The sequence below is a fragment of the Cimex lectularius genome, unplaced genomic scaffold (assembly GCF_000648675.2).
Source record: "Cimex lectularius strain Harlan isolate CLEC.00 unplaced genomic scaffold, Clec_2.1 scaffold362, whole genome shotgun sequence".
Taxonomy (NCBI): Eukaryota; Metazoa; Arthropoda; class Insecta; order Hemiptera; family Cimicidae; genus Cimex; species Cimex lectularius.
In genome coordinates, this window is record NW_019392914.1 from 248,779 (window position 1) to 264,565 (window position 15,787).

The 15,787-nt window shown below is 34.3% G+C and overlaps 1 protein-coding gene across 4 annotated transcripts in view; it reads left to right on the plus strand.

The window, feature by feature from the left end:
- Positions 1 to 15,354, plus strand: part of LOC106672039 (inositol hexakisphosphate kinase 1) — an 82,598-nt gene extending 67,244 nt beyond the window's left edge. For all 4 annotated transcript variants that reach the window (XM_014403131.2, XM_014403130.1, XM_014403133.2 and 1 more), the window contains 8 exons: positions 1,575 to 1,713; positions 4,422 to 4,548; positions 7,791 to 7,896; positions 8,291 to 8,370; positions 9,587 to 9,762; positions 9,836 to 10,041; positions 10,313 to 10,486; positions 14,860 to 15,354. In XM_014403131.2, the coding sequence (XP_014258617.1) occupies positions 1,597 to 1,713; positions 4,422 to 4,548; positions 7,791 to 7,896; positions 8,291 to 8,370; positions 9,587 to 9,762; positions 9,836 to 10,041; positions 10,313 to 10,486; positions 14,860 to 15,256 (1,383 nt within the window). In that variant the 5' untranslated portion in view covers positions 1,575 to 1,596 and the 3' untranslated portion in view covers positions 15,257 to 15,354. The remainder of the gene's footprint in view (positions 1 to 1,574; positions 1,714 to 4,421; positions 4,549 to 7,790; positions 7,897 to 8,290; positions 8,371 to 9,586; positions 9,763 to 9,835; positions 10,042 to 10,312; positions 10,487 to 14,859) is intronic.
- Positions 15,355 to 15,787: the final 433 nt, after the last annotated feature.

The following is a 15,787-nucleotide window of genomic DNA, read 5'->3' on the forward strand; positions in this document are numbered from 1 at the left end:
CTCTGTCTCTCTCTTTCTTTGTCCTCCTTTCTCTTCTTCCATCTCACTGTCTCCTCTGTCTCTCTTTTTCTTTGTCCTCCTTTCTCTTCTTCCCTCTCACTGTCTCCTCTGTCTCTCTCTTTCTTTGTCCTCCTTTCTCTCCTTCCCTCTCACTGTCTCCTCTGGCTCTCTTGCTTTTTCCCCCTTTCTCTCCTTCCCTCTAACTATCTCCTCTGCCTCTCTCTTTCTTTGTCCTCCTTTCTCTTCTTCCATCTCACTGTCTCCTCTGTCTCTCTCTTTTTTTTATTTCTCTTTCTCCCTGAAACAACACTCTCTTTCCGTCTAATACTCTCTCTCTCTCTCTCTCTCTCTCTCTCTCTCTCTCTCTCTCTCTCTCTCTCTCTCTAAAAACTTAAAAAAATATTGTATATCAAAATATGTGTAAAAATATTAAACTGTAATATTGATTTTTTCTCTCTTTTTCTTTTTTCCTCAATTAAGTTCTAGGATTGTCATGTTTAGATGTTGATAATGTATCTTTACAACTGTTACTTAAGTTTATAATGTAAAACCCTTACAATTTAATTTTAATTTAGTAATTTCACTTTAGGTGTAAGACCTAGAGACCAAACCTCGAGTGATAATCAATCAATCAATATCGTAATCACTCACTACTTTTCTCCTCTCTTTCGTTATTTCTTATTTTTCATCATCATTGGTTATTTTATTTTGAAAACTTTTCGAAATTTTGATTTTGTTTAATAGGAAACTGTTGAAAATCTGTCTCATGCAAGGATGTGTCGAAGGTTGGCTAGAATAAATTGATACTTGCCCGGTTAAAAACGTTTTATAAACTATGTAGTTGATAAAACGTCTTTTTAAACTAACAAAATTTACATAGTAATTGCAAATGTGTTTAAATTATACTGAAGAGTTTTTGATAACGATTATTATCCAAGGCTGTCTAGCCGGAGTTAAACCCATAGGAATTGAGAACGATGATAAATTTTTTTTTCAGAAAAAAGTCGGTTTAAGAATAATCCGGAAAATCGTGCAATATAAGAAAGTGTCGTGTTTACTTTTTTCGTACGGAAAACGTCAGGGCGAAGTATGAGATAACGGAAAATAAAAGACGTCAAGCTAAAAATAATCACACGAAACATCTTCCACGTCAATGTAGGAACAATCGCAGTATTTTCCACTCGCCGTTTTGGTGTACAACGCCAAACTCAATTCTTTTATTATTCCTATTCCTAATACGATTTCAAATTGCCTTGACAATTGATTCTCGAGGTAAATCCGTTCTGGCAGGCGGCCCAAAAACAGGTAGGAAGAACGCAGGAGGAAGATGATTTTATTACCAATGTTGAATCATTTAAAATCTTGTAACGTATTTCGGTTTCCTCTTTGTGCCCTTTTCAATTTTATTTTCACCAGGCATTTCAAGGCCTCCCGGCTAATATAAAGCCTGTCGGATCGCATTGACCCTTGTGTCATTGTGTCAAACCCGATTACATTAGGTCTACAATACCTAAGGATAATAAATTTTAGTTGAAGACATGCCACAATTGATTTTTTTTCTTCTTTGTTTCCAGGTTAAATAAGCTGGCTCTCGGCATGGTCTACCTTCCAGGGGATTGGGGAATGGGCGAGATCGATAAAGGAAAAAGGATTGGTCAGGAACTCCTTGATATAGACCAAGATGAAGTCGCACTACTTCCTCTCAACAACCAGGTACTTAATTATTCAAAGCGAACCAATTATAACGTTTTAATATCCGACGTAACCAGTTGATTAAACCAGTGAAGTTAAAATATATCTATATTATCCAAGGAAAATTAGGACGATTACATTTTAACCGGTTTGAACCTTGATTAAAAATCAACAATTGGAGAGTTTTTAAACGTCTTTTGACCTCGGAAAATCGCGTTATCTCCAATTTTAAAGATTACTTATGAGTTCATTTCCAAATTAAGATAATTGGTTTGTAAACTGCATAATCTCTTGGCGAAAATTTGTCCTTTTTTACTTTTTAAATTCACAAAAACAAGGAAGGAAGACATTGTTAGGGAAATTTTATTTTTGCTCTGATGTCTTTTCCTCCTCATTATTTTAAGAAACTCCGGATAAAGGGAGTCCGGTGAATTTTTTTTTCTTAATTTTTAAATTTACTGCATGGCCAGATGCGTTATCATTAAATTTGGTTTTACCGCTAGCTAATCTTTTTTTTTAATAAAAAATAAAAGGGGAAAATCGAACACGAGAATCGGACGGACCTTGATCTGACCCGGTTACGATTCCTCTTCTTTTTTTAAACAGTACAATAAATCTCATGTAACAAACCAAATAAATAAAGGACTGCGTAGGAAAAAAAACCCTTCCAAATTTGAGCATCGTTCTGATTCAAAAATATACTGCCAAGGCCTACAATGTAATAATAAAACAATACCTTACCTGGGCCTATGTCCTACTATTTCACTTGAATAGCTGTTGATATTCAATGAAATTAACGATGCTCGCACCTTGAAATTATTCCCGTTTCAATGCTAAGAAACTAATTAATGTACAGAAATGATGAATAGTGGAGTGAGTGCGGTGTTCAATCCTTTTAAAAAGATAGTTTCTACCCACAGTAGTTTGTTTTCAACTTTCAGCAGGGATATTTGTAAATAAATTAGTAACAAAAGACACTAAAACACAGTTGTTGTATATTGATGTAATTTAATTCTTTTATCAATTCTAAAGAATTATTAATACCGAATGTAGGTTAGAAATTGGTGTGAGTTTGGATTATTTTATCAATTGTAATTGCATGTTTATGGCATGGGGAATCATAAAAGGACACTATTGGTTTTATAGGTTTGTTTTCCTTATGAATTTTCACCGTACCGTATAACATTGGGGTTTTTGGGAGAGAGGGGTTTTCTGAGAATAAAAAGTCACTATTTTTTATGGCTTTTTGAACTCTAGTTTTTAATTTTAAGGTGGGATCTTTTTTTTATTTCTTTACACTCGTTATTATTTAGAAATTATTCAACTTTAGAAACGTAATTTTGATGTTCAATGATAACTATACTTCTTTCAATTAATTATTCTTTCTATGTAAGGTCTTGGCTGGGATAAAAAAGTCAGTGTCACGCGCGGGATTCGAACCCACGACCTTTGGCTCAATACGCCGCTGCTCTACCACTTGAGCTATCGTGACTTCGATCCTCTCGGACACCAACTCTCCTTCTCAACCTACAAACCGATCGAATTTTTACTCTTTTTGCCATTTTCAAATGTCGTGAAATCAGGATTCGATTCTCAGCGACTTATGAAGTGGCCATGAGGAGCTGTTTAGTGAAGTGATAATTTTTTTACTTATTAAATGTTAATCCATTTACGTTTTAGTGGTCAATTGACCAAGTTACTTCTTTCAATTAATTATTCTTTCTAGGTAAGGTCTTGGTTGACATAAAAAAAGTCAGTGTCACGAGCGGGATTCGAACCCACGACCTTCGGCTCAATAGTCCCCTGCTCTTACTACCTATACTAAATGGATTGATAACTATACTATTTCCTTTATCGGCTTTTAAAATAACATTGTTGTTACTTTTTAACTTTTTATCAATAGACCTAATAGTACATGGAAATATTTGATTTTTTGACTAGATTTTCCAAGTTTTTTTGTTTAATTACTTCAGCACATTTATATTTTATATTTGTATTTATGTTTCAACAATCTACCGATGAACCAAGGGATAGAAGTTTTTTTTTTTTTTTATCCAATTCTGTTTTTGGGACAAACTTAAAGCCTTTGTTTAATAAATTGTTTTCTTCTTTATTTAGTACCACGTTTGTTAAGTTTATAACCCTTGGGTAAAATTTTTTTGGTCTTTAAGAGTATTTTTATTTTTAAGTGTACCGTACTTTAAGTTTTTAATTTTTTATCTAATATACTTTGTTTTGTTTTTTATCAATGATAAATTTAACTTTTGATAACGTATCATAATCGAATTCATCCCATTGGGAATTGAACCAGATTGATTTGTTGATTTTTGTGCATAAAAATCTTAATTTATAATAAAGATTTAAAAACAACTTACTGTGAGTAGGAACTATCTTTTTAAAAGGATTTAATTAATGTACTGTCGTCTTGTTTGAGGTCCTTTTTAATAATATATATTTCATCGATAGTGCAAGCAGGTTTTATTGTATAGTTTTTTTTTAAAATCGTTGAACCTTTTATCGGAAAATCCCCAAGGCCCATTTTTTTAAGTATCTCAGTGGTCTAGATCAAAATTCTGTCACGAAGTGGTACTGAAATCCATACCCAGCTTAACCTCTTAAATTTTCTTTTGAGATCTTACACACATTCTCTCTCTCTCTCTCTCTCTCTCTTTCTCTCTCTGGCTCTCTCAATTTTTAAATTACTTCATTTCTCTTTTCTTCTGTTTTAGGTTGGAGGTCATACTAGGCTTTTGCTCCTCGACGAAGGAACGATTTGCAAACCGCTCAACAAAAGGGAACTCGAGTTCTACCAGAACATTCCCGCTGACATCAAACTCTTCGTCCCGAAATACAAGGGTAAGTGACGTTTTTATGAAATTTGGCCTTCTTCAGGAACATGCAGAAAAAAAGAAGGACTCAGAAATTCATTATTCATTATTTTCATTCTTGTGTCATTTGGAAAAATTATATTTTTTTAGCAATATTTTAAAAACCTACCTACCTACCTATTTGTTTATAATTTAAAAAAAATTGATCATTTTTTCCAAGTTTCACAATTTGGATGAAAGTTAATTTTAGAGTGGTGCGGTTTTTTTTTTTTTTTTTTTTTTTTTAATTTTGTGAGTGATTTTTTTTATATTATTTTTCCTTCCCTTTTCCCTTTTTCCTTTCATGAAGAGAGTGAGGAGCTCCTATATACCTTTTATGTCTATTATTTCAAAATTTAAAACCCCCCCAAGAGATAGGTTTCTCTTTTTATCTAAAAAAAACACATACTCACAAAACAACTCCCTTTCTCCTTACCCCCTTGGTGAGATGCTATATGCTCATGTGCAGAAAACGGTTATGTAAATCACATTGGTGTTCACATTGTGAGAGAACACTGGAAGTGGTTGGTACCCAAGGAGGTCGATCAGGCAACGAACATCCACACGATCTCTCACCGCTTCTCAAACCTGGAACTTCCTCAGTGGTTCGTATACCACCCTCAATCTAGACTATTAGCAAAAAAAACTAATCCAATCATTTTATTCGACTTGAGCCATATTTACAACATAGAAATCAGTGAAACGTCTCTTTACAAATGTAATTCAACGAGTAAAATGATTGGAAATGTCGATAAACATCATTTCTAGAATTTCAGATTTTTTGACTTGTCACCTCAAATCGTAAAAATCAGGTTCTAGAAATGTGTTATTTTTATTAAATAAAACTCTTTTCATTCTGTCTATCCTTTTTCTGGTTATCTGTGCTATGTTTATTTTATTTTATTTTTTTAAATTCACCTAGTATAATTTGAAAGAAACATCAAAATTACTCATCATTTTAATATTTTTAGAATTTTTTATTATTTATTACATCGACAATTGTTGCTTCAATTACTCAACCTACCTTTTGATGGAAGCTATGTACATCCCATGACATACATACAACATAAATTGACATAATAAGGACAGAAAACATAATATTTCCGCTCTAAAAAAATAACCGTTGCCTCGATATAAATTATAATCGATTACGATATCAGTATCACTTCATGCTCCTTTTTATGTTTTCTCAATAAGTCAAAAAACGTTACAGAACATGAGGATCATTAAATCATTAAATCCCCCCCCATTTTCATCTCGGCTAGATTGAGATGTGAATCAGTGTAATCTGCACATTAAAATTTCCCTTATGAAAGATAAATACTTATGCTTTTTCCTTTGAATTATCTTAAAATCCATTTTTATTTACTGGAAAAATTAGTCATAATTTTCTAAATGGGTCTGATTTGATTAAGTGCGTTGAAACAGTTTTTGACATGATAAAATTTACATTTGTTGATATATTTTATTTATTAGTTTTTGAATATTTTGTATTAATTTATATCCTAATTAATATATATTTGTCCACTATTTGTCAACTATAATGAGTTTTGTTCTTGTAGTTTACTGAACCTACCATAGAATAATCTTGAAATGTCTTGTTTTCATATTCGAGCAATTTATGAGAAATTCAAGCATAATCTCTTAGGCCGCTAACTTCAGCCGTTTCTGTGAGAAATGGAAGTCCTAACATCGGCAGAGTAAAACATCTCATGAAAATTTCTTGTGGCAAACAATAGCTTTTTTTGAGAAATCGAATTCCAAATGTCGACTTAAAAACATCTATTGTGGACGTACTCGTCATTTTTGAGAAATGCTCAAAAATAAATTTAAAAAGGCATTTTCGTTGAAATCATTTGTAGTCATACACTAACTTGAGCCATTTCTGAGAAATAGAATTCCAAAAGTCGACAACAAAAATAATCATAAAAATCTCTTGTGTCAAATTGTAACTAATTTTTTTTTTTTCATAAATAAAATTCCAAATGTCGATTTAAAAAAACTTTTCAAAAAGATCTCTTGTGGACGTACACGCCACTTCTGAGAACTGCTCAAATATCAATTAAAAAAACTGTTTTCTTTAGAAATCACTTTTTGTTTTTCACTAACTTTAGCCATTTCCGAGAAATAGTTTCAAATTTTGAAAAACGTTTCATAAAAATCTCTTGCGGCTTCTTCATAAGAACTATAGCGGTTTTATTAGAAATATATAAATATTAACATAAAACCGTATATTTCGTTTTGACCAATATTATTGATGGTCTCGTCGCTCAATATCAATTTAAAAAATTATATTTCCAAAATAAGTAACGTGTTCACACACTTGCAAATAATGACTGAAAAACTTCGCTCTTTTAAAAATCTTCTTGTGGCTGTACACTAACTATTGCTGAGAAATGGAAGTACCAATATGATTAGAAAAGTACATCTTCAAGAAAATTTCGTTTGACCTTTTCCGTTTTTCCTAGATAGTGATGTCTTGAAAAAATCATTATAATCACAGTTCAACGTTGTGATTCCCACTTTTAATATTATACCTTGAAATGTGAAGTTTCAAACTTATCAGACAACAGACAACTTGCGTGTCAACACTTGTAAAATAATAAAATACTCTAGCAAATACATAAAATTTATTGTGTCTGTCTTATTCGGGAAAACTCACGCTCTGACAAACACACAATATTTTTCTAAGACAATGCTATTTTTTGTTATTTTTCTTTTATTTATTTTTAATATAATTTGTATATTTTCCAGTTCAATTTTGTTCAATTTTCTGCAATCTGCACTTAATTATAAATTATTTGCGTGAATTGACTTTTATATGAGATTGACCGACTTTTGTACATTTATATAATAATTATTTAATATGTCTAGTTTATTTTAATAAATTTCTCAGCGTTTAAAAATAAGAAAACACAAGGATTGAAATTATAAAAGAAGGCATATATTTTTTCTGACCCTTTTATTTGATAAGATTATAATTTACAAAACATTTTACCATTTTGTGTAATTTTAAAATTGTACAGAAAAAGGATATGACATATTTTCTTTATTTTTTATTATTTAAAACAAGTGTGAGTGATGCTTTGGTATGTTTCAACATTTATCATTCATCACAAATCATAAAACATCTTAAACTTATATAAATGATATTTTATTTGCTAAAAACTCGCTGTAACAGAAAAGACGAAAAGTCTCACAAATTTAACGAGTCGCCAAACGCTGTTTCAGGTGTAATGCAGGGGACTGGAGATGTAAAATTAGAAAAAAGGTACAGTCCTAGTTTTCGGGACGACTCCACTAGACCGACCAAGAGGAAAAGGGACGATGTCTTGAGGTAGATATAGATTTATTTATCCAACCTACGATACATATTTTTTAAATCCGTTCAATGGTGGACGCCTCAATCGATTCCCTCAGTCCAAAAATCAAAAATTCCCCGATCCGATGGAAAAAAAAATGGGGGGTCCTTTTCCTTCCACTCTTTTTCTTTTAATATCAATCCTTCACCATGTCCTGTATTGAAATTGATCAACTTTTAGATTGGATTCACCTCCGGATATTTTTTCGCTGGTGAGACATGGCCCTGAGGCGCACCCGGCTGGTTTATCGGCGCAGAAGAAAATCTAAGGGTCTAGATCCATAGTCTTAACCATTTTGTATTACTCTCACAAATTGACTGTACGGTTTCGCCCTTTTCTTCAACTTTGCCGTCTGTTTGTATTTTTTAGGATGAAAGTCCGCAGGAACAAGAGCGTCAATGAAGTGATGAAGAATGGCACCCAGCACCTGGAAACGTCCAGCAAACAATGTATCCTTTACTTCGAATTTCAACTCAAAATGTGTGATTTTTAACATAATAAACTTTTATGTAGATTTTAATAAATAAAAGAATAAGTCAACCAATTTCAAACCCAGCTTATATATTTTTAAACTACATTTCATTTTAATTAACTATTTTAATAAGACATAATCGATTTTTAATTTAAGCTAAACTATATTAAACCTTAAACTTACTGAATTTATAAAATTTAAAGAAAAACTATTTCAACCGTGCTGGTGATTGTTTAAAACTGTACAATTTTTATTGCGAAATGGAAAAGTCTATATTAAAACAAGCTGAGTGCGGTATTTTTTCGACACCACCACATATTCAAATTCAAATTTCTGATAATTTATTTTAATGTAGCATAACAAAATAAAGTACTTTAAGGGAAAAGTTCCAAACACAAAAAATAAAATAGAAAACTGGTTATATCTCGGAAAAGTAAAGTTTTTCAAAGCTTCCAACTAAAATTTTGTTTTATAATTACTAGTCTCAGTGCTGATTATACTTGCATATGTGCTATATTCGTCTTGATTTATACATCCAAAAATCTAGATTGATTATCATAATTCTTGCAAGAATTCTTCTTGGCGATCTAGTTGTTTTCTATGAACCTGTTTTGGTCTATTAGACGCTTTTCGACGTCTTCCATCTTCACCGATGGCTTTGCGTTCCATCTGAAGTTTCTACACCCTATAAAAGGACACAACTGACAGAATAACGCACAGACTGACCATTGATCATGAAAAATGCCTAAACTGACAGCTCACAGATTAATGATAAATCCATTTATTTAGTGGTCTATTGACAAAAAATACTTTTTTCAATTAATTAATCTTTTTATTTAAGATTTTGGTTGAAATGAGAAAGTTAGTGTCAGAGCGGGATTCGAACCCCCAGCCGAAGGTCGTGGGTACGACTCCCGCTCATGACACTAACTTTTTCTTTTCAACCAAAACCTCACAAAAAAAGATTAATTCAATGAAAGAATTAATGATAATTAGGCTGTTAGATCGTGGTTTTATTTTACTTTTTAAAAAATATGTGTTTTTGAGGTAGTTCAAGGTAGTTTAGTTGGAGTAGAAATGTCTAACTAGCCATATTTAACCTCAGGCTTTTTTCTTATTTTCGAACTATCTTATCAATATAAAATGATGTAATTAAGTAACAAACTCTATTTGCCTTGACTCGCAACTTGTAGATTTTCTGCTGCTCGAAAACATCACGAGTAGATATTCAAGGCCGTGCATACTCGACCTCAAGATGGGCACGAGACAGCACGGGGACGACGCCTCTGCTGAAAAGCGGAGCAAGCAGATGGCCAAGTGCGCCGCCAGCACATCCGCATCCTTGGGTGTCAGACTGTGCGGCATGCAGGTATGCAAAACCGCTATTTTTCATTTATATGGTTTTATCTGGCGACACCACCAACCCGACACTTGTGCCGCAGGTGTACCAGGCTGACACGGAGAAGTTCGTTAAAAAAGACAAGTACTGGGGCAGGGAGCTGGACGTAGAAGGCTTCAAAGGTGCCCTGTATAAGTTTTTCCACAACGGTTTTTCCCTCAACCGTCTCGCCATAAGAAAAGTAATCACGAGGCTGGAAAAGTTACGACAAGCCATTGAAAAACAATCTAGCTACAGGTTTTACTCCTGGTGAGTCCCTATATAATAAAATTACACAAATTAACACCCTTATTACATCACGTTGTTAATTGAATTTTCAAAACTCTAAACTACAATTTTTCATATACTGTTCAACAGCGAAACAAACAAAACAAGATTAACTCATACTTATTTTTAAACCGGGTGTTAACCGCATTATTGACATAACGAAATAAACCCTTGAAGTTGTTTTTCAAAACCAATACTTAAACAATTTTTTTTCTTTTTAAATCTTCAAATTTAATTTTTTCTTTTATTCCAGCTCGTTACTGATAACGTACGAAGGAAGCGTGGATGTCGAAAACGATTCTGGACTAAGCAGCGAGGATGCTATGGACAAAGAAACAAACGAAAGCGCCCGCAGCATGCCCGGTTCATCACCGAAAGGCTTCGTACCAATATCAGAAGAGACAATGGATGTGACTTCGCTCTCAGTGTAAGAACGTTTGATTACGTTAGCCAATGCAATGACAATAATCTGGGAGTGGCGAAGTCGGTCTGGTGCAAAAATAATGCAGGTTTTGAAAAGGCAGTCAAAATTATTTTTCATTTTTATAAGATAAAGAAAATTTATTCGAAATATTTTCCATCACAATCTATATAACTTTGCCAACTTGTAATAGAACTTGTACATAAAAATTTTTATTTCGACTCACAATGAAGTCTTTGAAGATGTTTTTCAGCATCACCGCTTTCTTTAAAAGTTTTATCCCTCTATAAGTGATGCCTAAAAAAGTGGAAGTCTGTAGGCGAGAGGCCGGGCGAATATGGAGGATTCGGTAAGGTTTCATATCCTAAGTCCTCACATTTCTGCAGGGTTGGCACTGCGAAATGGTGAAGAAGAATCGACCCTTTATGATTTACCAATGCTGGACAAAGACGTCTCAATTTCTTGGGGATATTTCTCTGATTTGATAGTTTCACCATAATTCAGGACATTATAGTCAACAACCCCAGCAGTACACCACCAAACAATCATCATAACCTTTTGTGGATGCAGATTTGGTTTCGGGAAGTGCTTTGGGTCTTCATCTTTGTCCAACTGACCTGCACGCTTCCTGTTATCGTCATTTCTCATCTTGATGATTCGATCTAGAAATGGATCATTTTTGCGGCACAACAGAAGAGACGTGCAAATTTCAAAGCGTCGATTTCTTTAGGACCGGTTAGTTTGTTCGCTACTCACTTGTCGAGCTTTTTTACTTTACTAATTTGCTCCAGATGGCACGGTTGAGTGATCAACACTAAGCTCTTCCGCAATTTACCGTGTTGTCTTAAGTAATTTTCTTCAAAGTGTGTTGAGTTGGTCATCGCCCACAACGGAAGTACCACCACGACCTTTCCTGTATTCGAGATCGAACTCTCCAGGACGAAATACTTCCCTCCACCCAAACTGTTGATGTTGAACGAAAATCTAGTTTGGACATATTTAATTAAACAGGCCCTCACTCTTATAAAATTCAATATAAACGAAAATGTTTTGTATAAAAAGATCACAGTTAAAATTATTTATTTTAATCCATAAATTAAAATGGAGGATTTACGTTGTTTTTTTTTACGAGGGTTCGCAACAGCAGAGGTCATATAAACCCTCAGGGTGCCGGTGTTTTTGAAAAAAAGCCCATTTGTAAGTATGTCGGGTTCGAATGCAGGGCCGCTGGATTCGAACCCGGGACCTTACAGTGATGAGCGCCGTGTCAACGTCTAGGATGTATGTTTACCTGACAAGCACCTACGAAATTAAAACAAATTTTCAAAACCTGCATTAATTTTGCATCAACCTAATAATTGGGTGTAGTCAAGAAAGCTTTACTTTTTTAATAGTACTGATTTAGACCGGTCTCATCTTCATTTCGTTAAGTTTAAGACAACCATAAATTCCCTTAAGCTGACGTGAAGTACTACGATTCTTCCGTAGTATAGATTTGCCGACAAATATAAAAAATATCGTACTCTGATTAAAAACAATTATATATAAGACTTTTTTTTATATCGTCACGTTGACTGATTTTCCACGGCATAATGGGAGTGGCTAAGTTGTTACACTTTCAGGTTTGGCGTGGTCAAGATTATTTGACGACCGGTTCCATACGTTTAGTATTAGATATATTTTTACAATATGATTTATTTCATTTTCCTTTATTTATAAATAATTTCATATTCTCTTGGGTGAAGGATTCTGCATTGGATTGGACTACCTTTAATAAACTGAAGGTTAAGTTCTGTTGTTGTTCCTTTGTAGGTATGAAATATTAAGCAATCTGTGATTAGAAAACAACAATACAAGGTTAAAATCTGTATTGACATCCTATGATTTAATTAATTTTTGTCTATTGTTTTGATTAATAACGCCTTATTAGGTATTGTCAACTGTGAATTTATTAATCGTTGCGCGTTAAACAATTTTCGATGTACATTACTTTATAACACCCGGACGCTTACTTTTATACCAAAGCATTGGCATGTCCGGCATGCAGAGCAAGGTCGTTAGATATGTTCCACCTAATTGAAGGGTGCAATTCTTTGACTCCATAGAGAGAGCGCGCAAGAAAGCCACCCGATTTGAGAATTGTGCTTAAGCACGGCAGGGAGTGTTTCGGCTCCTCTGTTCCGATTCTTGGAGAAAACAGGGTTGTTCTGTTGTATGTAGTGTTGAGTATTCTATCTTCCTTTAATTAGTTCATTATATAATAACTGTATAGGAAGTTTGATGATGATGGGGGTACTAGGAAGCAGGGGTTTTGCTCTCCAGGCACTGCAGACTTCTGGCTTATTCTATTATTGATGATAAGGGTCGCTGTTTCTTCCTCCTCATTACATAATCTGTAACTGGGATGGACAAACCATTACCTTTTTTCCTTTGTGGGTCCCTTTCACCTCAATGAAGCCGACTCCTCGTAGAAAAATCGCTCAGGAAAGCCACCCGATTTGAGAATTGTGCTTAAACTCGGAAGCGAGTATTTGGGCTCCCCTGTCCCGAATCTTGGAGGAAACGGGGTTGTTCTGTTATGTACAGTAATAATAGTTATTAGCCGAGTTTGTGTTGAGAGTATTTATTATCGTGAGCGTGTGATGTGAGAGGGTCAGTGACGGAATATCGAATATCCATCGACCCTCAATAAGGTTATTTGTATAATCTTGTTTGAAGGTTGTGTGGAAAGTGAATGTATTTATTGGCGTGAATGTGAGATGTGAGAGGGTCAGTGTTATCGAGTATCCATCGACCCTGAATTAACTGCATGCGTTGGGTGCTGAATTGGCCTGGCTTTTGACAGCACTCCCCCCCCCCGGAGACCAACCTCAGTGGGCTAGACGGATGACTGAGGTCTGATATCAGACTGCCAACACCCGGAGTGATTCTATGGTCTGCCGGCAGTTTACTGTAAACAGCAAACGCTGGAATTGCCGGTGTACTACGAGAAGCGAATAGGGCCCATCTGTATGTATTTACGTGCAAAAGGATTTGAGCCTATACAAATCCAAATCCAACTTTATAACAGTGGATTTTATTTTTCTATTTAATTCATAGTTGAATAACTTTTACGTGATAAAAATAATAGACAATTTTTTTATATTTTATTTTGCGATATCAACAATTATGTACATATGTGTTATTTTTGTAATGTTAGACTTAACCTCGAGGCACGTTTGGTCTGTTTTATCTTAGTCATTGTCAAATATTATCTTAAGAGCTTTGTTCGGTGATAAAAGCTCAATCAATTTATAAAGGGGTTTTATTGCTGTCTTAGGAGAAGTCGTTCCACAGACTATAGATTGCTTATAAGCTGCCAGTTCATCCACCGTTTTATTATTTTACTTCGTATCCATCTTACAAGCAATTGAAGGCAAGATTGTCCTTGGGTTTACTTACGGGATTTAAACAATTGGTTAAGACGATCGGTTTTGGGATCTCTAACGTTTTGGCGTCATTATTACTCAACAGAATAATAAAAACTAATTATTTCAAGAAATAAGGATTGTTAATGGTTGGATAATGGTTTTGCTGAAAGATGATGGTTTTGATCATTTTAAGGTTAAAAATAACCTGTTCTTTAGTTAGTGAAACACAGCTAATCGTAATGGATCGTAAAGATCGTAAACGCCCCCTTCTTTTCTTAGCATGTTAAAAGTTAATTTGCCCGAAATGCTGCGCGTGGCGATTGGTAGAACCAAAACTAAAGCCATAACAGTCCTTGAAGGCTTGTTGTTTTGTGTTAAATTGTAAGATTCCAGAAGTTAATAAAAAAGGAAAATTAATCAACTTTTTCATTCAAAATGCTATCTATGCACTCGAAAAGTGTTAACAAATAACAAGCTTCAATTCATCCGACATACCTAACTTATATCCTAACATCTAACAGCCTATAACTGTATAGGTTAAAGGATGTATCTTTTATGAATGAGAGTATAACGACAGGTCAGAAATTAACAAAAGAAATATATTGGTCTGATTTAATTAAAGTCACTTAAGAATAATAAAAACGTATAAACAAAAAACAGCTGTTAAATTCATGGCTGCCATGTTGGTTACCTACTACGCCCCAATGGATAGCAAAGTGACTACATTTTCGACCTAGCATCTAACATTGGCCCTGGCCTGTAGATCGAGCAATGTTACTAGCCGTTTCTTACAAGTCTACGTCATCATTTTTCACGACCTAACAGGGTAAACACAAAGCTCGTGAATACCCCTGCTATGTTAATAAGACGAGAACATATATTTAACACGATAGGACGGTTGTGAATACTCTAATTGTATTTTAGTTATATAAAAAAACATGTTATGACTGTTTAAATTGTTTGTTGCAGTTCTTCGAGGAGTTGTTCGCCGATGTGCGGAGACTGGGAGGACAACTCGTCGAGCGAAAACAGCAGTGCCTCCTCCGGCGGTATGCACTCGGAAGAAGAGGCCTCAAGCTCGTCCATGTCCACGTTCGACCTTCTCACCTCGACACCGATAAAAGAAGAGGTGAAACGCAAGAGGAGGAACTGGAGCCAGGACCCGGAAGTGGACGTACGCATGATCGATTTCGCCCACACGACCTTCTTCTCCTCCAGGAGGAGCTTGTCCAACAACTGCACCATCCACCAAGGGCCCGACGGCGGCTTCCTCACTGGTCTGGCGTCACTCGACAAACTTCTCAACCAAATTCTGTCCGAGGACGATTCCAACATTCCATGCGGAAACAATTTCGACGGACCTTGAATCTTCCATTGCGACGTTTTAACGCCTTTTACTTTTTAAATGCATTTTATATCATGTATATGATTATATATATATTGATTATATATTGTAAAAAATCATTATATTTTTATATAATTACCAGTATTATACTTAAATCAAGCAATACGGTTTATCTTTTTTCTTTTTTTTTTCAATCTAAATGAATCTCCGCTTTTTAATTTTTAATTTTGTTTTCTTTTTCGTTGCATTTTATTTTTTATACTCGACTCTTCAAGTCTGACATTTGAGACAAATGGACTTAATTTGCATGCCAATAATATGTAAAAGTAAATATATATAAATATATTTAAAAGAAAACAATAAGAAGAAAAGTATACTATATATATTTAAAAAGTGAAGCTCATAGGTTTAGAGAGATTATAACTATTGTAACCCACCAGAATCTTTCATGTAAAAAAAAAAGTATAGAACTGAGCCGACTTAGAGAAGACCATTAGAGTAAGATCCTGTAAATCTAGGCTATGTAAAAATTGTCTTAGAATGCAGCTGGCC